We start from the raw sequence: 27002 nt of genomic DNA, 5'->3' as shown, positions 1-27002 counted from the left end.
TTTAGTTTAGGCAGCCACTCAAGAAGAGAGGTTGCTTAGCTTCCTTCGAGAATCTAAGTAAGTGCAAGAAAATTGGGTGCTGCAGGCTAGATGATGGAGTATTTCAGGAGAGACAGCCCAGCTTTCTCTAGAGGAAGCTGTCTGCTGCCTGTGGAACCTGGGAGAACACATCATGGTCAACACTAGTTTTGAATAAAAAACTAGCACAAATCCATCTTTGCTCAGCAGTGGTCCTTGACCCACAGCCCTTCAAACGCAAGCTATGTACTAGTTTGGTGGCAGATACCATCCAGAACGACTAGTCTAGTTGAGGATGTGGATTCAAGCCCAGGTTCTGCTTTCACACAGGTTTGTTATCTACCAGTTTCACAGCCTGAATCACCAGGGCAGTCTTCCAATATATTCTCACCATTTCCTGGTTTACCTGGTAGAACAGACAAGTTCTTTCATAATTTCACAGTAAAGTAACAGCTCATCTTACTGCAGGACAGGGCTGCAGGATATACATTCAGCAGTCTTAGTGATTAACAGGTAACAAAACTAATGATGATGGACAACTTGCTCTGCTTTTGCAGCTGAACGCACTCAGCCTAGGCTAACTCAGATGCTGTATCACCACCAGGCTAGTACTATAGCAAAGACCTTCCATAAACCCAAACATCCACATTGCTGGAAAACAAAAGGAAAAGCCCAGGATGGCAATAAGAGTCCAAACATCTTATGCAAGTCAAAGCAGGTTATTTATTTACGAAACTGAAAGTGATGACCACTTGTAGTGCAATGACAAGCCCAAGTTTCTTTATCTCTATTTGGAAATGAACTAACTCCCATCTCTCAAAACAGTTGTGCTTTGCTATCATGTGCCTGTTCCACCGTCCCCAGGCCACGTAATACATTCTTCGCACTTCTGAGGACAAGGAAGCACGTCCTTGCAGTTCCACAGATAGTTACTTCTTCATTTCCTAACTTCTGTGACACAAAGAAATCACTCAAAGCATCTTTATTTCAATGTTTCCAGTTGCTGGATTTTGAAAGTCACATTAATTGGACTCATTAATCCTCTTATTAATTAATGATTAACCCTCATTAATCCCCCCATAAATAAGCAAAGTGCAGTGTTCTTAAATTGCAACAACGGCTCCAAGCAAGAGGCCATCACAGAAGCAATTTTTGCTAATAGAAAAATGTGATTAAAAAAAAGATTGTGAAGTATAGTCACTGAAATTTAAAAATAAACCTCTACATATAAAAATATACTGGCACTTTATGAAGGCACAACAGGAACTACCTCAGGCATCCAACCAACAGACTTTGGTACCAACCACGAGGGTCCCCATTCCCAAGGCAGCCTGATTGAAGAAAAAAACCCTATCAAGGAACACATGATAACTATCATTACAGTAAACACGACTGCAGTACTTCTACCAAACTCGGCACTGAAGCAGTGCTGCGCGACCAGCTCAGCGCACATGCCCACGCTGATACCAAGCAGCGGATGGGCCGTGTCAAGCAATGATGCGTGGTACGATGTGTCACTGTTGCAAGGTGGAAAACCAACAAGGTCTATTTTTCTGTGACAAAAACTGCCAGCAGTTGTGGTTTTTCCATATTTACATTTCTTCCAGTTAGGAATGGGAAAGGTTAAAGATACCGAGCGCAAGCAGGTAGGAGAATTAGTGTGAATGGTACAATCTCGAGGCACTGAGCACCCACAGTGTGCAAGGGAGAGCGTGGGTGCAGACAGCTCTCTCCACCCCAGTGATACGGGTAGCCAGGGTCAGGCTGCAATCTACATCTTCTTTATTTCCGGCGGTTTCACAGGTGGCCATCCCTGCCATTTATAGTACGACACCAGCTGCTTAGGCACTTCAGCCAGAACCATCTGGGAAAGAGCTTCCCGGGGAGCCTGCAAGGAGAACAGGGAGAATAAATCAGAAATACTGCAGGAAAGGATTTATCTGCCCAGTGACAAACTCTCTTACAGAATTCAGAGTGCCGCCCCCCCCACCTACCACATCTCACTCCCTGTTTCAAGAATTCCTTGCTGCAGTTTTAGGAGCACTTCCAGTCAGTCTCAGTGAGCACTGTTGATGAAAATAATTTCTTCCCACCCCTGCACTGCTCCCACCTCAAGCTCAGGCTCATACAGCCTCTATATGGCCCTGATCTGGGTGGGAAACTGCCCCAGCCACTAGCAGTTTCTCTTATTTTGGGTTTTCATTTGACTCCACTCTTCAATCCAATTCACTGTGCTACGTGCATGAATGCTAGTGCCAACAGTGGAAGTGGGAGAGCTGGGGAGTGAGAGGACCGCTTTCAACAGCACGGAAGACTTAGCTTCAATCACTCATGGGACTCAACATTAGAGACTGACAATATGGTCTCAGTTCCTCGCCTAAATGTTTGCATCCCAGGAGAGAAAACATCTCCTTTAACTTTGCAATAGCCAAGAGATAGTATACTAAATCACTGATACAATGAAAGCTCTTTCAGAAAAGCTGTAAGAGAGCTGTGACAAGGCACACAGTTTCAAACACAGAAGCAAACATTTCAAGTCTCACTGGGAACAAGGAGTTGAGCATACAGCTTGCTGCCTTGTCTAGACCCACACTCATTTTTTAGATGTATTAACTGCATATATACTGGCACCAGGACTCTTCTGAAGTTAAAGACAACTTACATTTTTGAACTGTCGGAAAGGCACAAACTGGACAATGTCTCGTGCAGCTGGTTCTCCTGTCAGGGACTTCAGGACACCGTTGTCTCCGTCAAGGAACTCCATTGCTTTGAAATCAGCTTCACCAACTCCAACAATAATGATGGACATTGGCAGCTTAGAGGCATTAACAATCGCTTGCCTAGTTTGGTCCAGATCAGTGATCTCTCCATCTGTGATGATCAGCAAGATATAATATTGCTGAAAAACATTAGAAAGAACCCAGTTAGGGAGTTCAACGCCAAAGCTCACATAACTGAAGGCAAATGGACCAACTTCTTACTTTAAGAAAGAAATCAGATGGTGCTGTGGGTAAGACAAAACCAGAACATTAAAGAAACTTATGTTTATTCCCATTTTTTCATATGCACAACACCTTTCATTGTGCACTTCAGATTTCCTCTGTACTAGAAAAAAGATAGAGGCTTAAATTCTACTTGTAAAGAACAATTACATCAATTGACAGAAAGAACTAGAGATGAGCAAAGTACTACTAAATCAACAAAGCTGCATACAAAATTCACTGATGGATGCTGCTTTACTCACTGACAGCTCAAGAAGGCTAAAGTTTAATATTAAATATCCCTAGAGTGTAACTCAAAAAGCCTTCTTTTTCAGTTGCCAGTAATTTAAACTGTAAGATTTAGGAATCTCAAAATACAGCAGTGACAAATGTCATGACACAAAGAAACTCTAGAGTTAACAAGAGGGGAGGAATACAGCAGCTTTTCAAGAAAAAACAAAATACCTCAAACCAACACATTAGCATGGTGAATGTTTAAAATTTCCTTCCTTTTCCAGAGGCTAAGGTTTAGTACCTGGTTCTGAAATGAGCAACCACTGTTTTATAGCAGCTATCTACAGACTTAAAATGAAAATTAAAAGTGAGACACACACAATGAAAATAAAAGAAAACTGAATTTCCAATTCCAAAATCCAGTTAACACAAGTGTTACTATGGTTGCACCCCATTACCGACAGATTCTTTATTTAAATAGTTAGTTTTTAATCTGTAAGAAAAAGTAGAGATATTTAAGATACAAAGAGAAATAAGAAGATTCCCCCAAGTGTTGGGAAAGCTAAAAAATACCCTCAGAAATGTAAGAAAGACCAAGCACCTCACAGTGTGGGAAATGTATTCAATATACACACAAACATAAGTAGAACCAAAAATACTGACACAGCTAGACCATAAAACAAGTACATCAAAATTCCTTCTGATCGGTCTATCAAAATGGAATCTGTTAAATCTATCAGGAAAGACAAGTCTTTCATCCTTAAGCAAAAGGAATGAAGTTTAAAGAACTGGAGTTGAATTTTAACAGCAGCCATGGCCACGCAAGCACACAAATGAGACATGCAACACAACCACAGGATAGCATGGATGCTCTGCAATGCAATTAGCATACTGATTTAATAGTTCTCAGACTCCTTTGTTAATCTGGCCCTCCAGATATCCTGATTCTGCATGCCACCATGGTGGGACAGATAGTCGAGCCCTCTGATATTTTTCCTGGAGGCAGTCTTTGTGTACATTCTTGAGAGCAAAATTGTTTGGAATAAAATAGATAGGGCTCCTCTATACTGTATGCATGCCCTACAGGTGATGGAGTTTGGCAAGAGCAGTTAGAGGGAGGCAATTGCTGACAGAGTCCAACTGGTCTAAAAGCCACACAGCACCCCCGTATACTTCAATACTAAGTACAATGCCAGCAAACTGTGAAAAGGAGAAATAAATATCAGTTGAGCAATAGAAACTAATGTCAATGTCTACCAAGTACAGGTTCATACCAACATGTACCAAGAGAGTACCAACAGCCTCTCTGTAGGCTGGTAGGAGAGGACCAAAACTAAGATCCTAAGGAAGGAAGACAACATCACTTCACCATTCCATTCTATCCCATCATGAGCATGGAAAACACAAACATCAACCCAACGCAGATCCACAGGAAAGCGCATGCACTCACTGAAGCAGCTCCTTGTTGTGCCGAGTGTGCTGCAAACCTTGCCACGTGGTTTATAATAGGAGAGAAGTTGGTTGGCCCATAGAGTCGAATCTGAGGAAGGATCTGGCGGTAAGCATCCACTATTCCTTGGATCCCTGTAACACAAGGAAGGCAAGCTGCCACAAGAGCCTCACAACTTCTCCAGTAATTATTTTATAAGCATTACTAAATAATACGGCAAAAGGATAATAACTCTCACACAGCTGTGAAGTCCTAAAGGACAAATAAGCAGCAGGATAATAGCAAATATACAAAGCACAGGGCTGAAACCGGTGGACATCTGCAGAGAGAACATTTGCAGGTATCTTCCCCCATTCTTCACATTACTCTTTGAGCCTCTAACATCACAAAGCTCATGGAAGTTGCGGGAAAAATAATCCAGTAAAGGCACACTGATGACTACGTTTACGTTGTTCTTTCTACCTTGTCATCCAATTTGTCTTGTTTAATTGCTCATAGTCTAACTAGACAACGAGGTCAGAAGCTCTCTGGAACACTAACTTCTTATTCTCCTTGTGTGAAAGTTAAGACAATGATCCCTGATTCAGGATTCAAACATTTCTGTAACAGGAACAGCAATCCCTAGGGTTTTTCCTATGCAGGAAGCTTTTCTCAGGTTAACTAAACAAAGTTTTTTAGAAAGTCTGATTTTAAATGGTGCATATTCTTCTGTGATTCCATCTAAACTGGCCTATTCCTGGCTTGTATCAATGTAGCTTCATTTGCCACTGCTGCTTGCATTATCCACCATGCAGGTTTTAGTGCCGTAACTCTCAGAACTACTGCCCAGGGACCCCTAAACGGCAAAGACACAGATCCCAATGAGGCAGACAATGCTGAATTGATAGAGGAAATGCTTGGATTTTAACATTGAATCTCAGATTCCATTTTTTATTGGCCTTAGACCAGAGAGAAAAATTGAACTGAGTTTAAAACGCTTGTTCAAGAACAATACTATGTCACTGCATGCTGAGAGACTTCTTAGTCCTAAAAGATCATAATCCATCTTACAGAGCAGCCACTAAAAACAGCTGAAACAACCTCCACTAAAGACGACGACTATAAAGAAAATAAGTTTTTAGGACAACCCTTTAAAAGATAACATTCAAACATATACACATTGCTGATGAAGTAACCATGGTCTCTAACAGCCTTGGCAGATGGTCACTCTGGAAGCATGACTAGCACAGGCACATTGCCGATCTGAATCCACCGCCACCTATAACATACCAGAAGTAACCAAGCTGCAGCAACAAAAATTTCAGCACAGACTAACAATCAAATTAAATCTAGACCCCTTCACTGGAGCTTACGTAGACCACACAGAAGTCTGCATCAACACACATCCACTCTTGTCAGCATCCAGGTGAGAGTAAATCTAGTTTGCTGCATGTCTTGGTGCTGCATCCAGTTTTCACCGGTTATGAAAGAAATACAACACTTCAAGCATCTGTCCCTCTCAGTGAAATTATTAATAAAGAGGTGTCCTCACCTTGACAATAAGGGTTGCTGGGGTTGAAGTTCAAAGCAAACTCATGAGATACCTAGGAAAGGGACATTAAAGCAGTTAGGGAATGCAGACATGGACAGAGCAACTGCCCAGTGTTGTGAAGGCCCTACCTGCCAGCTAGGAGGAACCTGAGCTCCAAACCCAAACGCAGGAAACAGCTTGTCCCTGGAGAGAAAGGGCAACAACAAGAAATGAGAAAGAGCAATTCTTTAATAACTCACTATTGTGTTTTATTCCCAGAAAGCAGCTGGAGACCAAGCAAGGTTCAATTCCTGCCACAAGGAATGGGTGCACCATCTAGCTCCCCATGGCCAGCCACCAGTTACCCAAGGGTTGCAGGCTTGGGCCTGCCAGTTTCAGAATTTCTTTCAGTGCAGCACCCCACAGGACTCTCAGAAGATTTCGAAGTAACAAGAGAAAAGCCAACCCAACCACACCCTGGCGAATGGACAGAGCCGACAAACGTGTTCCCACTGAATCAAACAGGGCATTCATGTTTGAAATGCACCATCAGCAACAAGGGATTAGTGACCAGCTAAAGCAGCATTACAGAGTAACCCAGGGCCATAAAAGGGCAGACCTGGAGGGATAAATCAAGCAAATATGCCAAATTATGAAGGGCTGCCACTGCCCTCCCTGGCAGTGACAGAGGCAGGAGGAAGCAGTAGCAGCTCCTGAAGGGATCTGCCGAGGAAAAGTAGCACACCTCAGTCATTCAAACACTACAGCTCTGGAACAAGCTATCAGCCTTGATCACTGACACCCGCTGTGACATATTTTTGATGCAGTGGCTAGATCAGTTAAGATCATTACATACGTGTCATAATCCTGGACTACACTTCCCACACTCCAGATGGCAATCAGGTACTCATTTATCCCATCTGGGCTGATGTAGTGAAGAGAATCTGGTGACTTGGGATCTCCGTTGGAGCCAGTGAAGTCTACACCCACCTAATCAGTCAAGATGATGCATCACCGTAAGCAAATGAGAAGAACCAACCATACCCAGAAACAGAGGGTTAGACCAGGCCCACATAGCTCCCTTCCTCCCAGGCACACAGGCAGCCCTACACCAGGACAGGCAAACAAGCCTGTGCACCTTTTCCCACTGGTGTACATACAAGTTTAAGAAGTAGTAATCCTTTCCACTGATAGACTGAACCAATTTCTCAAAAGAAGTTTAACAAACCTTAAGTCCATTAAAAGTTGCTACTTGATCACAAAAAGTAGAAATTTAATATAATTTGGTTTTTTGCAGTCTTCATCGCTGCAAATTCACACTGCATTTGCAGTCACTCACGCTGCAAATAAAAGTACTAATCAGAACTTCATTGCTCTTGTCCTGTCATCTACCAAGATGTGCAGTGGGGAAACAACTCACTGTAAAGTTAATCTGGCAGCCACCCATGACGTAGTCCAGAAATGAATATTCTGTTTCAATCTAGAGGAAAAGATAGACAGTGTTACACCTCCTCCCCATAAGAACAGATTTCATTATGATCAAAAAATGAAAAAGCCAAAAAACAACAAAAAATCTTCCTACCTTGCAGGATTTTATCCTAATAATGCCAGAGTTTTTGTAGCTCTTTTTCTTTTGTTTTTTCTCAGGATGAATGCATTCAAATTCCACCTACAGAAAGCAAGCATGCAAGAAGCAAGTTCCAAAATATCTGCATTTACAGCAGGGCGAATTACTGAAAGAGAATGGTGTCAGATATCACACAATTTCAGTCACCCAAGTATCTGGCAGAATTCTGAAACTTAATTTTAAACAGGTTTGCAACTACTTTGGCTGCTATCTGGCGAGTTAAATGGGATGCTTTTGCTATCAGCACTGGGCAAAACATGAGGAAAGACCTCAGAAAAGTCTCTCTCCTCAACAACATAACTGTTATTCTGTATGCAATCATGGAAGAGTGTCATTGTATCTGAGGGGAAAAAAGGTCTATCACAAATACGAGCATTTCTCTTAACATAATCAGGTTCTTTTTCAGCTAAGGGATGGGAACGCACTCCAACAGAAGAGGAGGAGGCAAAATCTCGGGGTGGGGGAGGCCAAAAAACCCTAGGTCGCAGGTTCCTAACTGCAGAGTTTCACCGTTTTGTTTCACTCGCATTAGCTCTGATTTCACATGGGCTAGGGAAAAAGGCAAGAATCTTCCACCAGCTTTGCAATTACAACCACAGAAATCAAGTTGGCTGGCAACTGGAAGCAGTCCGAGGCTACATCCTGTGTGCGGATTCACCTATCTGAATTCAGACACGACACCTCCATAAGAATGAGAGTTCAGGTTTTCACTGAAACAACTCTGCAACAGAGAGAAACTGGCACCACCAGCAAATGATTCAACTTATTCTAAACTGGATGCCCAAGACAAGGTAAGAAGAGTGCCCCTTGGAAGCACTGCTTCTCTCTGTTAGCTAGAAAGGTGACCAGCGTGCTCGTGAGGGTGACCAGCTCAAGCACAAGTGTTATCTGAGACAAGCCCTACCTCTGGACTCATCTGTTAAAGCATGGACAAGCCCTTTTATTCCACTTGACTCAGCAGAAGCAAAAGCAAGCTGAACTGCTGGGAAAAGTGGCTGGCAACCAGCAGACAACAGGCTCAAGGATGCCTTTAGGAATAGGAATGGTAACAGTACCGAAGGATAACAGAGCAATGCAATACCCACAACAGGTTTTATTCTTCCCAGATGTTGGCTTAGTAATACAAAGATACCGACAGCAAAATTCACTTTTGGAGGCAACAACTGAAAATATATATCTCTGGGGTCAATATTAAAAAGGGTTTGTGAAAGACTGAATTACGCACTAAGGTAGCGGGGATTGAGAAAGCTCACCGGAGAGCCGTCACCGGCTTTCTGCAGCTGAGTCAGGTTAGTTTCAAAAGTTCCTATCAAGTCATGCGACCCATCGCTGTCGTGATCTGCACACTGTACCTGAAAGGGAAGAGACAGCAGGCAGTGGGCAAGCGTACTGCATTAGGGAGAACGGCAGCTGCTCACCACGTCAGCTTTGCAGCAATGCTAGTGAACTCCCCTATCACATCTGAAATGGTGGTGTCACCCATATCACTAACCGAAACATGACAGTAACAGAGACACCCAGAGTGGATCTCAGGAAAATTAAGATGTTTAATTGCTCACCCATTTAAGTACGCACAGTGAAAGTTTTAATTAAAAGCTTTCCCCAGTTTAAACACAAGAAATTAAAAAAAAAAAAAAAAAAACCAAAAAAACCCCAAAAAACCACAAAACCCCCCAACATTTCACAGCCCAGATGTGTAAGTGCAAGATCATCCAGGAAAAGATATGCAACTAGGGTAATGGGAAGAAGCAATTAGAAGTTTGTTCTCTAAGCACTTTCTGAATATACTCTTTTCTTCTAGCCAGCAATAGCATCGATTTACAAAGAAATTGCAATTTCCACAGAACACTGTCTTCTTCTGCATCTTGTACCAATCAAGTTATAAATAATTAATAACCAGTCATGTTTAAATCAGCGTGAAAGCTTCAGAACTAGACAATGCAAAAGAGCAATGCATTTAAAAATAAAAATATGTTAATAACTACGGCCTAGAGCAAACACAGTAAGACGTATATTGTCAATAGCTCCCCAGAAAATCAACTATGAGGAGCATTTGTAACATGCACAATACACACGACTGCAGAACACAAGTAATTCCAGAAGCAGTCAATCAAGAAACAGTTTGTGAACAGCTGCTTCCTCCCTCGTTGAAGTTCACATGCTACACAGATTCAAAAGCTCTCCGAGATCTGCCGTTACTAATGAAGAAACTGATGCTACTCCAGTATGAACCACAGTGACAGCTTTCTCCTCAGGACAAAAGGACAAGACAAACCCATGGGTAACACCTTGATACGGATGTCAAATTCAATGGCTAGATATCTGAATTTCAGACAGGGTTCTTTTAGGACTACTTTGATTCACTAGGGACCTGCCACTGGTATGAGTGGGAAACCTGTACAAAAAGCCAGGTGAATCATGGCCTAATCTAGCCACCTAAATGGGAAGCACCATGTCAACCTTCAGTTTCTTAACGGGAAAACAAGATCACCTTAGAGACTGTGCCCCCTCCTCCCCTTTTATCCTTCCCAACCCACCACCTTTCCACTCCTCTCTTTTGCACGCTCCACCATGAAGCAACTCCCACCCTCCTGCCTGAACTCCACTCCACCTCTCTCAACAATTCTGATGTTTAAACATCACCCAAAAGCAACTGGATTATGCCAGGGAGGCCAAAGGAGGAGGCTCTCATGCAGAAGCCAGGGTGTGGACTCCCGGTGCAGGGTCTCCTTCGTGCCAATACACCTGGAGAGCTGCAGAGAATTCAGCAGCTGCTGCCTCCATGCACCTCCTCTCCCTTCCTGCTTGCTCCTGCTCCCCCTCTCAGCCATGCCAATAAAATTGTATTTAGGACCAGTTTCGTTATTAGTTCACAGCATGATACGGCTTAAAACAAACGTCTTTTTTGCAAGGGTTTTCTAAAACTGGCCAAGATTCACTGTATGCAGCTCAAAGCGTGGTGCTGCTGCAAACAAAAACCTGCCAGAGGTACTGCAGGACAATATATAGTTATTTACTGATGAATTGTTTCTTCGCAAATGAACTAGCCAATATTCATTACGAGCCTTGAAATACAGTCAGCAGGTAAAAGGCCCCTTTAATCTACAGGAGGAACTTTAAAAATTTGCAGAAAATGGATTTGCCTTTATGTATGTGCCATCAAACACATGGACTGGCAGCTTTAGTCCCAATACCAACACCCACAAATTTCACATCTGCCATTTCCATTTAAATAACTATGGGGGAGAGACGCTACTTTCATTTGCCCTTATTTTTAACAAAACCGTCGAGAAGATTAGGCTGTGTCACAAATCTGAGCTGTTCTTAAACACAGAACAAGGAGAACATCACTCTGCATCACAATGAAGAATTAATTACTGAAATATTAGGTAGCATCATTCATTTGATCAAAAGATTTATGTTCACACACATATTCAGTACATAAACCTCACACATAGCTGGCAAAGCTGATGTTTAGGGGATGCATCAAAATGGCTGTTTCCACTGTGCTGGAGTACAAGGAGTTCCCCCTTCAATGACCACCATTATTTCACGCGTCATTGTCCCTACATAAATTTTTGGAAGCCTGGAACAAGAGGTTCAGAGCAGCAAATACCAGATGAAAAATGAAACACCAGTGCGATATTATATTCTTCAGTGCTGCTAGTAAAACTCCTGCCTGTCAGCCTGGATTCCCCTTTCTGACTGACTTCTCTAACCTGTTAAGTACAAGAACAGTATAATCCTTTTTCACAGCTGCATTGTGAAACTTAATAGATTATTTGCACATGCATCAAGAATTTTGGCTGAAACAAACTAACAGCAAAAGTGTGTCCTTTTTAAGAAGCAGGTCATTCCAAAGTGAATTCCAAAGCACAGAAAGCTTCTGAAAAACAAACAAAAACCCCCAAAACAAAACAAACCAACCAAACAAACTAAAAGAAACAAAGAAACGACCACCACCACCCCCCCCAAAAAAAAAGAAACAAACAAAAAACCCACACAAATCTTTTTGGACTATAGCAAATATAGCCTCACGTAATAGAATGTGTCAATCATGCCATCTCATGTCAGTTTTGACAAATGATAATATGCATCTCCTTGCCATCTCCCTTCCAGGTTTGCTGCTCACTTTCAGACCAAAAGGACTTCTTTCTGACCTAAGACTGTTGATTCCCCAACAATAAAAGCTCATGAACACCTCTTAGAACACTGCCACTTATCGACAAGCCCAGCATAGCTGAACATCTATTTCCAGGTTAATAATCTCAGTAATTCTTTGGACCTGCCATGCTGCACAAATAAAAACATCAGCATGCATGCTTTTTGCTAAACCTTTCAGATCAAACTTCCAGCATGAGTTTTCTTCACAGACAGGATGAGGTAGGAAAATTCTGCAGATGGAAGTGTTTAAGAGTTGGATAAGCAGAGAGAGACTATACTCACTTAGAACTATCTATGGATTTAAATGCCTTTACATTATCAGTGCATTGCTTAGAACAGAAATTAAAAAATTATTTTGCTATCAGATTTTCTTCTGTAGAAACTTACTAAAAGATGTAATTGTTCTGGTACCACCTCCATAAGCTAGGACCAGAGAGAATTAGTCATCAAATACAAGACCACAAGGAATTGCAGTTCTGATTCAAAACCAAATTTCTAGTTGGAACAGATTGAAAAAGCCTGCCAGTCTCGTGAATGGATGAATCTGACAGATGCATTAAGGTCCCCTCTATGTCAGTATCCTAAGGCACTCAAGCTTGTCCATATATGAGCTTCTCAGTTACCTTAGAAACAATGCTAGCCAGAAAGCCACAATTTAAAAAAAAAAAAAAACAAAACCAACCACACCCCCAAAAAACCCACCCAACCAAACAAAAAAAAAACACGAAAACCCAATCTGAAACCCTGGTCAGAATTGGGAAAAAATCAGTTGTAATTCTTCGTATGACTAATCGTTAGAAAGTGTGTCACTTCAGCATTTCCTGACTTCTCAATTTGACAACTCCTAGTGTTTTGATACAGACTTCATACTTAATAGACATAGAATCACTTATCTGCCACACTACTATTCTAGAAAGGCAATCTAAAAATTTAAATATGACTAGACAACCTGGTAACTCATAGTTAACATCAACAGAGATTGGATTTCTTACAACAACAACAAAAAAGAGAATTTCTGAAGGCTGTACCTTGATAGGTTTATTAAAATCTCCACCACAGATCGTCTGCAAGGGAACACTGAACTTCCTCCAGCATGGATTTAAGTTGTTCTTAATCACCTTAAAAACAATTACAGCATAATGTCATGTGAGGGGTGTGGCATGCAAGTCACTAAGAAACATAACATGAGGGTTCTGCGTGACTATCTAAGAACAGCCTCAGTCAGTCCAACTCTGACATGCACGGACGGCCAAGCAAAACCTCTGTAAGAAATAAAAGCTTGAGGTTCAGGGTAAAGTTAAATTTTAGAGCCAAGCCAACCTAACAGCTCATCACCACTGAAAGGGAGGAGAGTCCTGCCACTCTTCTCACTTGGTGCATGGTTGGACTCTTCACTGACCCAGCTTAATCCAGTCACCAGGCAGCAAGTAAACAATTTTCTGCCAGGTCAGCGAGCAGAATCCCTTTTTTAGGATACAAGACAACTTTCATTGCAGAACTGGTACAAAGCATGACCAGGAGTACGACTTTCGGTAGGAGTAAGCTGTCTGATCACAGAATCATAGAATGGTTTGGGTTGGAAGGGACCTTAAAGATCATCCAGTTCCCACTCCCCTGCCATGGGCAGGGACACCTTCCACTAGACCAGGTTGCTCAAAGCCCCATCCAACCTGACCTTGAACACTTCCAGGGTTGGGGCATCCACAACGTCTCTGGGCAACCTGTTCCAGTGCCTCACCACCCTCATGGTGAAGCATTTCTTCCTAATATCTAAGCTAAATCTACCCTCTTTCAGTTTAAAGCCACTATACCTTGTCCTGTCACTACATGCCCTTGTAAAAAGTCCCTCTCCAGGTTTCTTGTAGCCCCCCTTCAGGTACTGGCAGGCTGCTATAAGGTCTCCCTGGAGCCTTCCCTTCTCTAGCCTGAACAACCGCATCTCTCTCAGCCTGTTCTCATAGGAGAGGTGCTTCATCCCTCAGATCATTTTCATGGCCCTCCTCTGGACCAGCTCCAACAGGTCCATGTTTCTCCTGTACTGAGGACTCCAGAGCTGGATGCAGTACTCCAGGTGGGGTCTCCGAAGAGCGGAGTAGAGGGGGAGAATCACCTCCCTCAACCTGCTGGTCATGCTTCTTTTGATGCAGGCCAGGATACAGTTGGCTTTCTGTGCTGCAAGTGCACATTGCCAGGTCATATGGAGCTTCTCATCAACCAATACCCCCAAGTCCTTCTTCTCAGGGCTGCTCTCAATCCATTCTCCACCCAGCCTGTATTCGTGCTTGGGATTGCCCCAAACCACATGCAGGACCTTGCACTTGGCCTTGTTGAACTTCATGAGGTTCACACAGGCCCACCTCTCAAGCCTGTCAAGGTCCCTCTGGATGGCACCCCTTCCCTCCAGCATGTTGACCACACCACACATCAACTCAAGAAAAACATCAACGTAGAAATACTACCTCCGATCTGTACACCAGCTGCCATGTTCCAGCATCAGTCTGCTTGTAAAACTCCAAAAATGGATCCGATTTACCTAAGAAATCCTGCAAACAAAAACCCAAGAGAACTAATCAACCTCCTATATTTTACTCAGACGAGAGAAGAGCTGGCTAATCAGTACAGAATACTCCAAACAAAGCACAAAGTCAAACAAACTATACATGTTTTCCTCTCTCTTCTATTTTACTTTTCTCTTTTAAACTGCTGCACTTCAAGTCATCAGAATTTATCAGCTCTGATTCCAAGACCGCCTCCTCAGACCATTTTTGTCACTATAAATCACGTCATTTTGCTGACTAAGCAATGAGGTCACTAAATCCCTGGATAGGTCTTTGGCTTAAAATAACATCAAGGCAGAATACCTAAATTTCCACCTTTTCTTCCTTAATAACATTACAGAAAGCTCAGTTCACAGCTACAATATTCATCGGGAGACAATTATGTAATTGATCTGTATTAATGCACAGAATATTCCAAAGCTGAAATAATCCCCCAAAACCTAAACCTGACGGTCGAGTTTATGGTTTGACATTGCGGTTTTCAACATGAAATTACGTCTCCAGTTTACTTCCCTGTAAGCAACGAAACACAGTGAGCCTTTTTTCATACATGCATTACCTAGCTCAGCTCAATGTCTACAAATACAGAGAGATTCTTGGCCAAAAGGCACTAACTGTAACTATCACAGAAGCATGCAATTTAAAAAAAATCAATACCTTTTTGTCCAAGTTTTGGGCTTCAATTTCCAAGTACACAACCCTGGTATCTTTAATCTCCTCTGCTGAAATCTGTGCCACAGGAATTTAAAAAAAAAAAACAAACAAGAAGTTTTGCTGTTTGCGTACTTTGTCCATGAAAGAAACAGCAGTTACAAATATCTATCTTTCCTATACGCATGTAGCATTTGAAGATATACTGACAGAAAACCAGAAACATTACTTTGTCCCAGACAACGTATGAAAGAATGACAAATCATTTTTTCCACACAAAAACCTTATTTACCGTAATGGTGCCCTTTCCTGCTAGCTTTCCCTGCTTCAACTCCAGTGGTCGGGTGAACATCGAGCTGGACACAACCTAAGGTTAAAAGACAAATAATATAAATATCAAGTTAGATAAAGAGCAAAGAATTACTCTTCAGAAGCAAAATTTTCAAACTCTCCTAAAAGGTCCAAAAGGATTTAAACGCATTTCCATTAGCACCAGCCATCAGAATTTGTGCTCCTGAATGGCTGAACGGTTTCAAAATTATCTTCTCTCACTACCCACAAAAAAGTACCCACTAACATGTCTCCAAACTTCACTTCAGCCTCCTATTTTTGCTACCCCTGAGACACAAGAAGCATTTCCATCACAAGTAGCCAAAAAGCTATTAAAAATCAGGAAAGACTATTTAATTTATCAAGTCTTTCTTTAAAAACATGAACCCCACTTTTCTTCTCCTACCTAGCTATACAAACCCCTCCTCAGGAAACGAATACAGAATCTCAAATAGCCTTATTTCCCCAAATTCACTGCCTGATGATCCTTGTGCAAAGGAAACTCCATTAGAGCTCTCCAAGCGTCATGCCTTCCTTACTCCCAGACTGCCTTTAGCGCAACAAGGAGCTCTTAAGTTAAGCAATTAATTGCAAACCACGTGTATTTCTAACCTTCGCTTTGCGATTGACACAATGATTTTTCTAACTATGTTCAATAGTTACGCAAACTAACCTGTTCAACAAGATGTTTTCAAATTCAAGTGTGCTGAAGCCTTTGATAAAGCAGTCTTTCACCCCATTTTTCGTAGTAAACCCAACCCTTGCTGCCACTTTGTAGATCCCTTAACGCGCCTCTACACATACCTGTCCCAGCGTGCACTCAATCCCTCCGAGGTAGTCATCGTCACTTAAATCAAAGGACTTGTTATCGATATCATACACGCCGAATTTCAGCTTCTGCACTTTCTCAAAGTAGTAGTCCACAACCAGTTTCTTGCAGAATTCAGGGTTTTGGCAGTTCTTGATCCTCTCCGTGCGATCTAGCTGCACAAACATGGAAGCAAAGCCGTTGATGATGAGCAAGAACCACACTTTCTCCCACACAGCTCTCAATCTGCATCCCCAGGCCTCTGCGCTGGTCGAACACAGGCACCAGCCGGGCTACGCACCCCGGACCGTGCTTCGTGCTCAGCGACGACCCAGGCCACTGCCGTCAGGCTCACCAAGAGCTCACCGAGAAAGGAAATTGTGTGGGATAATAAACCTCACCGTATGGGAAAATTCTGAAAATTAGGGGGAAAAAGGCTGGTGAAACACTGTATTCCGGACTGCGTGCTCTGGGGCAAAGGACAGAGGACGGGCCGTAAGGTAACAGGCAAAGGGACGTCCCATGCAACTCTAAGCAAAGGTATGAGCGATTAATGAAACCAACGGACGTAAAACTCCGAACGGAGTCTGAGCGTGGGCATCGGGGAGCGCTCGCTGAACGCAAGCCTGATTTAAATGTATCATCCACCTGCTAGGAAAACCGACGGGAGGGAAACGGGGAGCACCCGCTGCGTTGGCACCGACGGCGCAGCGGGGGCTGACAGCCGCCCTCACCTCAGCCCACCGGCCATCGCCCACGTCCTGGAGCAAGACGCAGAGGGGATCCGAGCTGGAGGCCAGGTCCCTGTCGAGGAGGCTCCGGCAGGACACCGACAGCTCCACCCTGGACACGCACCCGGCCATCTGCGGGCAGAGCAGAGGGTCAGAAGCCCGCCCGGCCCCCGCGCCGCCGCTCCCCCCCCCCCCCCCCCCGCCGCCCCCCAGGTGCTCCCGGCGGCGCGCGCGGCCGGGGGCGGGGCCGGGGCTTCTCGGCGCGCGCCCGCAGCGCCGCCACAGCGGCCGGCCCGGCTCCTTCCCGCCCGCGCCCCCTCGGCAGCGGGGAGGAGCGCACCGACCGCGGCCCGGCCCGGCGCCTTCCCCTCCGCCTCGTCTATTCATGGGCTTCTATGGCGCTCGGCCCGCTGCCACCGTTGGCTCCGGCTCCCCGCGGAGGGGCTGCAGGGACGCAGGCGCCGGAGCAAAGCGCCCTTCCCGCCACCTCGCCGGCGCTCCTCCCTACCGCCCTGCTCTCCCCGCGGGCCGTGCGTTTCTCAAAACCCGCCCGCATGTTGTCGCTTCGTCGGGGCAGCTGGTGGTGAAACAATGCCGAGGCTCAAGGTGGGCCCGGGCAGATGCCCCGACAGCCCCTCGGCGGCCCAGGGAAAGGGCGCCTCGTCCAGGCAGCGCTGGAGGCAGCGCCGCCGCCGCCGGGGCGGGAATGGCGCAACGCTCGCAGGAGCGCTGCAAAAGGCCTCGCGCTTCCCTCCTCACAGGCTCGGCCACGGCAGGCAGCGAGCCCCACGCGTGTGGGGTGCCGCCTTCAGCACAGACTGTAAATTCATCTTGTAAGAAGGTGGTAACTAAACTTTATTACACATCAAACTGCAGGCGCTGCTGGGCGAGGGACAGCTATCGTTCTCAAGACTGAATTTAGAAGGGAAGCCTTCGAGCATCAAAACTTTCAGGAGACTGGGCAGCTTGAGAGCTCTAACAAGTACTTTAAACGTGAGTATTTCAGAGAGAAGCTCCTTCACAGTTTGGAAAATAAGGAAATGATTGTTTGCTCTTTCTAGTATCTGAGTATCCACACGGCTTTCTCCTACTTGCAGGGTGTAAATACCTATCTCCATGAAGAGATGAGCTTTTATTAGACAACATTTAATCCCTCAGACCTCCCAGTCTGCAATCTACCCCAGACAGATGTTAATGGCATCACTCAATATGCTATTGCATGGCGCTCAGATGCTCTAGTGATGGCGGCAGGACAAACCCGGCACGCAGTAAGAATTAGCAAAGCTTTAGGCAAAGAGGATCATGGTTCAGCTTTCTACTCGGGTCATCATCATCTGCTTTAACACCTGCATTTTCAAAGAGGCTGGTTTGAAGTAGTCTCATCAACTGTTCAAACAACTCGTTAGAGCCATCCATCTGCCACTTCAGTTGCCTTCGACCCCAAATAATACTCAGGAAAGAAACCATTGCCTTTAATAAATACATTCCTCCTAAAATCGCAAGTGACAGGTCTCTGGATTTTTCTTTACCTATATGTACCATTCCACCAGACCAGCTTACATCTCACAGTCTCACCTCTGCGCAGTCTGCAGTTCCACAGACACATACAACTGTACACCTTTGTAGGACACCAGTTGGTTGACAACAAGGGAGATCGGCACAGCCAGCCTTGGCTGCCATGCCAACACCTCTCCTCTATTTTTCTCTACTCCAACAGAGACTTCTGTACCAACAGGAAACAGAACCAGGACCCACCTTTCCTCCCTGCTAGAGCACAAAGGATCAGGAGTGACATTAACCTCAAAGAAACAGCTCCCCATAAGCTTTAGCTTCCTCAAACAGCAGCGGTCCTCCTTTTAGGAGGAAACCATTACCACAGGTCTCAAGCTGCATGCTGAACAAGTCCATACGTATTTTTCCATGTTGCAAAGACACAGCTAAGGAAAAGTTAAAAGGTTGAGATGGGAACTGTTAAACCACACAATGAAGCCAGGAGGTGAAGTGACGCAAGTCCTCAAACCTGACCACTTCCCATCTGCTATCTCAATCTCTTCTCCAGATCGGCAGCAATGAAGTTATGAAAATACTCCACTGCTTCGAGGATTTATCTTTCAATACACTAATACCCAGAAGGTCTCATCCTACTGTTTTGGATTTAGTAACGCCATAGGATTTCCCTCGAAACACAGCCCAGATGTTCTGCTGAACACCCGGGGAGTTACAAACCACAAGGGAACCTTTCCCCCTACATCCGCCTGCTCCATCCAGAGATGGCAGGGCACCAGCTGATGCACGTGACAACCAGGACGCAACAGAGTACAGCCAGGCCGGTTGTTCCGAGCGGCTGAGCCCGAACTGTTCTTCTAACAGGCTGTACTCCCTCCTTGCCAATGCGGGGGATAACAAGAAAGCAGGTTTAACAACTATAGACAGAACCCTTATGGAAAGAAGAGGGATAGCTCCTTAACAGATTCAGATAAATTCATGTTTAATCTGAAAACATCAGTTTGAACCTCAGCCAGCAATTGTTTATATATTGCTGCCTACGGACATCCTTGAAAAGCCCACACAAAGTCGTTTTCACTTCACAGTTTTCCAAATACACTGTATGGTGTTCTCCAGCTTCAATCCATTCCTTGAATCATAGCAGCAGCAAATCCTGATCATAGATTAGTCTGGGTATCTCCGCAGCAAGAGCAAGGAGTAGGTGGTCTGTTAGGATACAACATCCATTTCAGTCAAGCCTGAAGATGTGCTTAGGCTCTAGGTAAGCACCTTCACCCAGTTACCCTGCTCATGCAGTTAGTGGGGAAAGTGCAAATCTTTTGAGACCTGCCTGCATCTGAAAAGCTTAGAAAGATCAAAAGATTAATGTATTTTCATTCCCAAACACACACATAGAAAAATACTGAATGGGGGGGGGGGGGGAATAGTGGAGTTCCTCAGCAATTAGGAAAACTAGCCCCAACTTCAGTCATCAGCTATTTTTAAACAGGATTTAATGACAATAAGCATTGGCTCAAACATTCTCTTTTCCTCCCTAAAGCAAGAATTCTGGAATTTACTTTCATTCTTCATAGTAAACTGTATTTTACTATAGTACTTGCATCCCTTTTCCTGTAAAAACCTGAACTGTTTATGTGAAATATATCAGCCGACTTTCATCTCCACCTCTGTCCATAAAGGTTCTGTTCACTTCCTCCAAGAGGAGTGACCATCCTGAAAGCTTTGAAAATGCCATCAATCAGCACTTGCACTTAGAACAACCCCACGCCTAACACAACCTCCCATCCTGTTTCTCTTTAAGCAGAAGCCTGCAATGATTTCTCTTCTCTCTTAAGCTTCTGTGTTCTGAACATCCACACAACCCTGCAACACCATCTTGGTATTTCATCACTCTGAAAGCTGCCCAGATGGCACGTGCCAGCTTACTCCCAAGGAGCAAGCACTGCACCATCAATACCGGTTCGAACACCACGGACCGAGCAGTAATGCTTCATCACTTACCAGTGCTGTGTAACAGACACGAGGAGAGACAAAGGTTCTAGTGGTTACTATGCTCAAACAGTGCACGAACACTCTGATCCCAGGCTAAGCATACAGTCTGGTGCAATTAAGAATGAACTTGGGGTTTTATTATTTTTATTAATAGCCTTCCTTTTTTCCTTGGCATGCACTCAAAGAACACCAATCTCATTCAGCTTGCAGATTCGAGTCAACGTTTCATGTTGTTTCACTGAGTTTTTGTAAAGCATACTTATATCGATTCATACACACAAAATAAATTTATAGCTTTTATACTTGCAACAATTAATCTTTACTATGACAGAATATAATTTACATTTGTTGCAACACTCAAATTTTTCTATTTTCCAACAGTTCCAGAAATTCTAAAATTCACTGATTTCTTATTCCCCCCCCCAACACCCTTGATAACTAATATTGATGCCTATTACTTGAAACTTCTGGTTTACATAAGACAATGGATATTTCCAAAGCAAAAACAGCAGCTAAAGCAAACTGCTTTCCATAAAGGTATTAAAATACATTCAATTTATAAAGGATTTATTAGAGATTGATCCTTAACAGCTTGCAACGACAACAATTTAACACTCTCTCCAACTTACTCGCCACAGGGCAGATTAAGGTACAGCATGGTCTGGAAGCCACAAAACTATTCTAGCAGCAGAAATTCAGTTTGCCAAGTAAAAGTGAACTCCAAATGTGATAATATATTCAAACTCTATTTAAAATACATAAAACAGAGCCACTGGGTGCATCTTAGCATAGCAGGTTCAGAAGAAAAGCCAATGTAAGCAAGCCACGGGGTAAGCGCTCTTGTTAGAAACAGCCTGTAAAATCACAACTGATGTTATGTTATACCCCCACAATCAACAATTCGCATTGACAAGAGCCGCACACATCTGATCCAATGCTCTCACAACTTGGGGATCCCACTGCTGAGAGGCATCACCTGTGAAGTTTCATCTTGAGCCGAATTCTGCACATTCCTTTCTCAAGGGAAGAGTTTCCAACACTCAGCTTCAGATCCATCAGACACCTATATTTTTTGCCTTTAGTTAGAATTGCACATTATATAACACCACATTTTGAGGACAAATAATACATCACCCACGTTATCCCTACAAACTCTAGAGCAAAATACTATCCACAGAAGTCCGTAAGATCCTGAGCACATACTCCAGAGTTCACTGCTCAATTGGACATCATTCCCAGTTATTCAAGTAAAGCACAGAACGGCTCCAAACTAAGTAAGCTTTAAGAAGTGCTCAGACAACCAAACTGAGGTCCAGTTTAAAAAGTCAAAATTTTTACTGTGCATACCACCCCTTCCCTGTAAAGAACATCATATACTCCAACAGTTGTGCAATACACATGGACAGATAAATCCCGTATTTCCAAAGCTGTTCTACACTGAATTGAAGCACACCAGTGAAGAAGTTGCTCCTAAATAATCAAACCGAGACCAAAAAAATGCTACATTCTAGGAAAATCATGTAGGAGATCCATGTTACACATTCAGAAGAATAAGGATTTACCTACTACTTTCTGAAGTTTTCTATAAGCATTTCAGAACTTACAAACCTTTTCACATGATCCTACAGAAAAATCAACTTCCTTTCATACAGAAAAGAACATTCTCCAGTGTAAACAAAATCAACTCCATAGACAAGTCTAATATTAATTTATAATTATTCTTCTCATGATTCAGCTTAACTAAAGCTTAAAAACAAATCAAATATGAAAGAAGAAAGCACTGTCCACCTGTGTTTGAAGAAAGCTCCAGAACAAGAGTGCTGAAAGATTTTAACTGCCCCGATTCAGAGCTCTGGAGGGTCTCGCATTTCCCCCAAATGCCACACACAGGTGTCTGAAGCATAAACAAACTTCTCTGTACTCATCCCTCTGTAGTAGGAGTGCCACCATTTCGTCAGCTAAGGATCGAGTGTTGGACAGCATAAGGTGAGAATTATTGAATTACAACAATTGTTTTATACGCTTCCATGCCGCACTAAGCCTGAAAGCCAGAGGCTCCCCTTTCCGTTTAGGCTGGGGAGGACGGGATGAATAAGGGGAGCACAAGGAGAGAGGGGGATTGTGACTCAGATCACCCCAGTATAGCAGTTCACAGAACCCACAGAGTCACCCGGAAGACAAGAAAAATCTAGTAACTTCACAGCATCAAACACAACCAGCAGTATTTTTAGTAGTGCCAGGAGTGATGCCTTCCTGCGAGAAAGTGTTAGTGTTACCACAGAATCCAGTCTTGTGGGTGAGCTTGGTTTCACTGCTCCACGTAAGACGGAATGTAAGCAAGGATTCAGCATAAGAAAACCTGCCGTTTGTTCCTGGTTAATCACACTAATAAATTCTTATCAACTACATCACTCTGTCCAGGATACCCAACACACTATTTCAGTGTACACCAAGTATTACACATTAATTTAAGAACTTGGTTAACTCAAGCTTGAGGCTTTAACACATGTGCTTAAGGACAGCTGATTTCCAATGAGCTTATTTTGTACTGGGCTGACCATAGCTTCTGCCTTACATTCTGCTTACAAAGAGAACAGAAATGCCAGCAATCCTGCCAACAATATGTACCAACTGCAATTTTCACCATCTTGGCCTTATGCTACCCAACAACTCAAGAAATACACCCAACACATGTAACAGACCATCCTAGTCAATAAATCTTGCACTTCCCAACAACCTAATGCAGTCCCCTCCTTGTCCATTGCTTAGTTTAATCCCACATCTTGCAGTTATCATCCTACTTTCTTCAAAACAGCTTCTCTCTTCTCCTGCTGTGACCCCTGAATGTGTAGCCATCAGAAGCAATGCTTTCTCAGATTACTAGTTCAATTTTCAGGGGGCAGCCTGTTACGTTTTGGGTTTGGATATTACAAAGCTGACGCTGGTGCCAAGGTAGCGTCAGCATCACTTTCTAAACGTATTATCAAAATAAAAATTCTAATGTGATCCTACTTCCCTGAACCCTGTGAGGCTCTAAAAGGAATCATAAAGCTAGGTTTGTATTATTAGATGCACTAAAAAGCATCTTTATTTTAAGCTGAGATTAAGAGTCTCATGAGAAAGACCACAGTCCACAAAAATTATTAGAAAATACAGCCTCCTTCCAGCACACCAGCTCTTCCATGGGCCACAGAGCCTCATCCCACAGCCCAGAAACTCTGCAGAGAATATAAACGGCTACAATTTTCTCTGATTTCATTATTCCGGGAGGTTTGGAGCAGGGACAGTTAAGACCAGCATTACTACAGGCAGATTATAAAACAGTATTCTCTATACAGTGTTCCAAGTTACCTGTCACCATACATTTTGGCTGATCAATCAAAACTTTGTGGGAAGGGGGTTAATTAACTGTTATTACAATTTTGACATAAAACCTGAAACAAAAGGCAGCTGCTAATTATTAAAAAAGAAGTAGAATACTGAATACTATTAAGAACGCTTTTTAACCAAACTACTCTGGCAGCTTGATTCAGTCCTGATAAGGAGCGTCCATGGTCCATCAGATAGCCTTAATTTCAGGGATGAGAGCTCCCAGGGTGGACAGACACACAGCAGAAAGCTGACAAGCGTTTCCGACAGGGTGCAGCGGTGAAGCGTTGAGGCTGTGCTGACACTGAACCACTCCAAGCCACGACCAGAGGTAAGCAGCAGCACAGCTGCCAGCCCAGACAAGCCCTTCCAAGCTCCAAATTTGACTCCAAGCCTTATGCAAAGAGGTTATTGACTATTGAGCACCTAAGGCACTCCTGAATATGCATGGAAGTTATGACCTAGTTCTACTTACTGAGTTGTCTCAACATGAACCCTGAAGGTCCAGTATCACCATGAGAATTTGGGTTTTTTGTATCTGAAGACAGCCCACGGGTACAAGCGCTGGGTGTGCGCGGCGGCAACCCAACCTCCGAGACATTCGCGGAAACTGACTGAGAGGGCAAAGCTCCCATTTATAGAATCATTTAGGTTGAAAAGGACCTTTAAGATCATCGACTCCAACTGTTAACCTAACACTGCCAAGTCCACCACTAAACCATATCCCTAAGCAACACATCTATACGTTAATATCTATATGATAATATCTATATATCTAATATCTACGCGATAATAAAAACAAATTTACAACAGTTCAAAAAAAAAGCTGAAATAAAGCACAAAAAAAAAATCACAGATGGGTTTGCAATTTCCAGCAGAAAATGCGAACAAGAACTTCAGTCATTTCATCTTCTTTACTGCAGCTTCCCCCCCAACAAACAAGAGCCAAGTTCCAAATCTAGAGAAACCACACCTTCTCCTACAAGTTCACCTTTATACTGTTCAATGTTCACCTTTAACTTATGCACCAATGTCCCCCTTAATCACAACCAAGAAGCTCAAAGAAAGGCCTTGTGCATGCCTTTATTATATATATCCTCCACTTTCCTGAGAAATAAGCAAACCGATAGATCACCATTGATTCTATTTCAAATATTAGTTTACACTATATTAAATTACAATGGGGTTCAAATTAATACCTGAAGTTAAGCAAAACCTAGTTACTCTTCCAAGCTCTTCATGCAAAAGAAAATGCATTTCAGAGTTCTTCATAGTTCATAGCATTTAGTAGCAGAGTATCAAAAATCGTTTCCTTGAAAAACTAACTTAAAGCAGGCTGGGGCTTGGAGCCAACCATTCATTTGGCTTAAGTTGGAACAGTAACCGCAATCCCAGAAGTGCTCCCTGATTTCTCCCACTAAAAAAAAAAAATAAGATTTTTTTTCATTCCTTTCATATTCTTTTATTCAGCTGCTTCTCCCCCCTACCCCATGATTCTCAAATATTTATTACTGAAATGAAGAGAACAACTTAATCAAAAAACAGACTTAAAAGCTCAATCACGCTGACCTTTGTAACAACCCCAAACACACCATTTTACATTGCAAATCTTTGCCTTTCTCAAGTAAGGCCTCATTCTTTCCCTTAAAACTCCAGCTATTCCCATCTCAGGGACAAATAGCTAAACATTCTGTCCTATGCCCCAAATAAATCAAGCTGGCTATGGGTCCTCCACTTCTCAGTCCAAACTCTTTAAGCTGAGATTGAAGACTACACCATAGTCCTCCACTTCGGTTCTTCAACCACACTGCAGCTTCACCCGCAAGTACCTCAACATACCACTTCTTAGCGACTCACCCCCACGATTTTCGAGGCGAGGTCTTGGCGTTCATTCTGCAGATCTCTTTAGCAATCTCCACCCTTCCCAAAGGCTGGAAGTCTAAACCATCCTGTACTCACTCTAGAGCCCGCATGATTTTACCCATTCCCCCAAATGTAGCCATGATATTACACAGGTGACTTCAAGGCAGAAACTCATCAAGGTCCATCTGTTTACACTAGTACATACTGTATGAACAGCATGACTTCAAAATAAGACTTCAAAAATAAATATGCCAGCAATACTGAAGAATTTTGATGACCGCATAGTACCGATAGCCACTTAGTTAATGAAAAGTTTGCCATATTTCTTGTTTGTATTGCACTGCTGAATGATCACCAAGGAAAGGCTGAGATAACTCCAGGGCAACCGAGAATAGTCTAAAGAATTCATCTGGGATATTACTGCACAGTGACAAGTCTTGCCTGAAAAAATCAGTAAGGACATAAAGCAGAAGCGACCTTTCGAGTTCTCATGCATTACAGAATCACACTATCTCTCACATTATATAATTCAGGCTTTTTTCTTTAGGGACTTTAATCTTGAATCTAGCTTCTCATGAAATATGGTCTGGAAAAAATTCCGTAATATTGCTTTGGCATTGCTCATAAGAAATTGATTTATTCAATTTATTCATTGCAAGTTCAGCCTTTCTTACGCCAACACTGTCTTTGAGTTCTTCTTTCTCCTTTGAGTATATGCTTCTTTTTAAGAAAGAGATTCACACCCCCGTAATACTTCTCTGCCACTTAATTATTACCATCTCTAGCATGAACATCTTCACTTCTCCATCCTGATCTGCTGCAGAGTAACGATGCTTCAAAACAGAAAAACCTACAAAAAAAAACCCCCCAACAACCTGACATCAGGGAAGTAAAACTAATGAAAGGATTTGGTAAGGGATTTTCAAAGTTGTTTCTCTCCCCCATCCAGACTAACAGAAGTATTTAAAGGCCACAAAACACCACACTGACCTCGTGTCCCTTTTCTGTTCTCCTCCAGATCCAACTCCTCCTGCCAGTGTACCTTCCCGAAAGCACAAACCCATTACAATGACGGATTCAAGGTATTCTGCTTTTCTCAGCGCCAAGTGGTCCAAAACGACCGTACAATCTCCCTGTATTAAGGGGGAAGAGATTCCACCACTGCAAACAGACAGGTGTTTCCTCAAGTGCTTCTTGCATGTCTGCTATC

General features: G+C 43.2%; 1 protein-coding gene across 1 annotated transcript in view; it reads right to left on the bottom strand.

The window, feature by feature from the left end:
• Window positions 1-762: 762 nt before the first annotated feature.
• Window positions 763-27002, bottom strand: part of CPNE1 (copine 1) — a 44866-nt gene continuing 18626 nt past the window's right edge. The window contains exons 2-16 of the mRNA XM_059827175.1: window positions 17066-17194; window positions 16328-16507; window positions 15486-15560; window positions 15200-15271; window positions 14444-14527; window positions 13013-13102; window positions 9074-9172; window positions 7776-7862; window positions 7614-7673; window positions 7050-7183; window positions 6343-6397; window positions 6215-6266; window positions 4684-4817; window positions 2681-2917; window positions 763-1906 (exon numbers count right to left, since the gene is read on the bottom strand). Coding sequence (XP_059683158.1) covers window positions 1790-1906; window positions 2681-2917; window positions 4684-4817; window positions 6215-6266; window positions 6343-6397; window positions 7050-7183; window positions 7614-7673; window positions 7776-7862; window positions 9074-9172; window positions 13013-13102; window positions 14444-14527; window positions 15200-15271; window positions 15486-15560; window positions 16328-16507; window positions 17066-17194 — 1605 coding nt within the window. The 3' untranslated portion in view covers window positions 763-1789. The remainder of the gene's footprint in view (window positions 1907-2680; window positions 2918-4683; window positions 4818-6214; window positions 6267-6342; window positions 6398-7049; window positions 7184-7613; window positions 7674-7775; window positions 7863-9073; window positions 9173-13012; window positions 13103-14443; window positions 14528-15199; window positions 15272-15485; window positions 15561-16327; window positions 16508-17065; window positions 17195-27002) is intronic.

This window comes from Gavia stellata, chromosome 20 (assembly GCF_030936135.1).
Source record: "Gavia stellata isolate bGavSte3 chromosome 20, bGavSte3.hap2, whole genome shotgun sequence".
Classification (NCBI taxonomy): domain Eukaryota; kingdom Metazoa; phylum Chordata; class Aves; order Gaviiformes; family Gaviidae; genus Gavia; species Gavia stellata.
The sequence above is the reverse complement of the archived record's forward strand: the minus strand, read 5'-3'. Positions and strand labels throughout refer to the sequence as shown.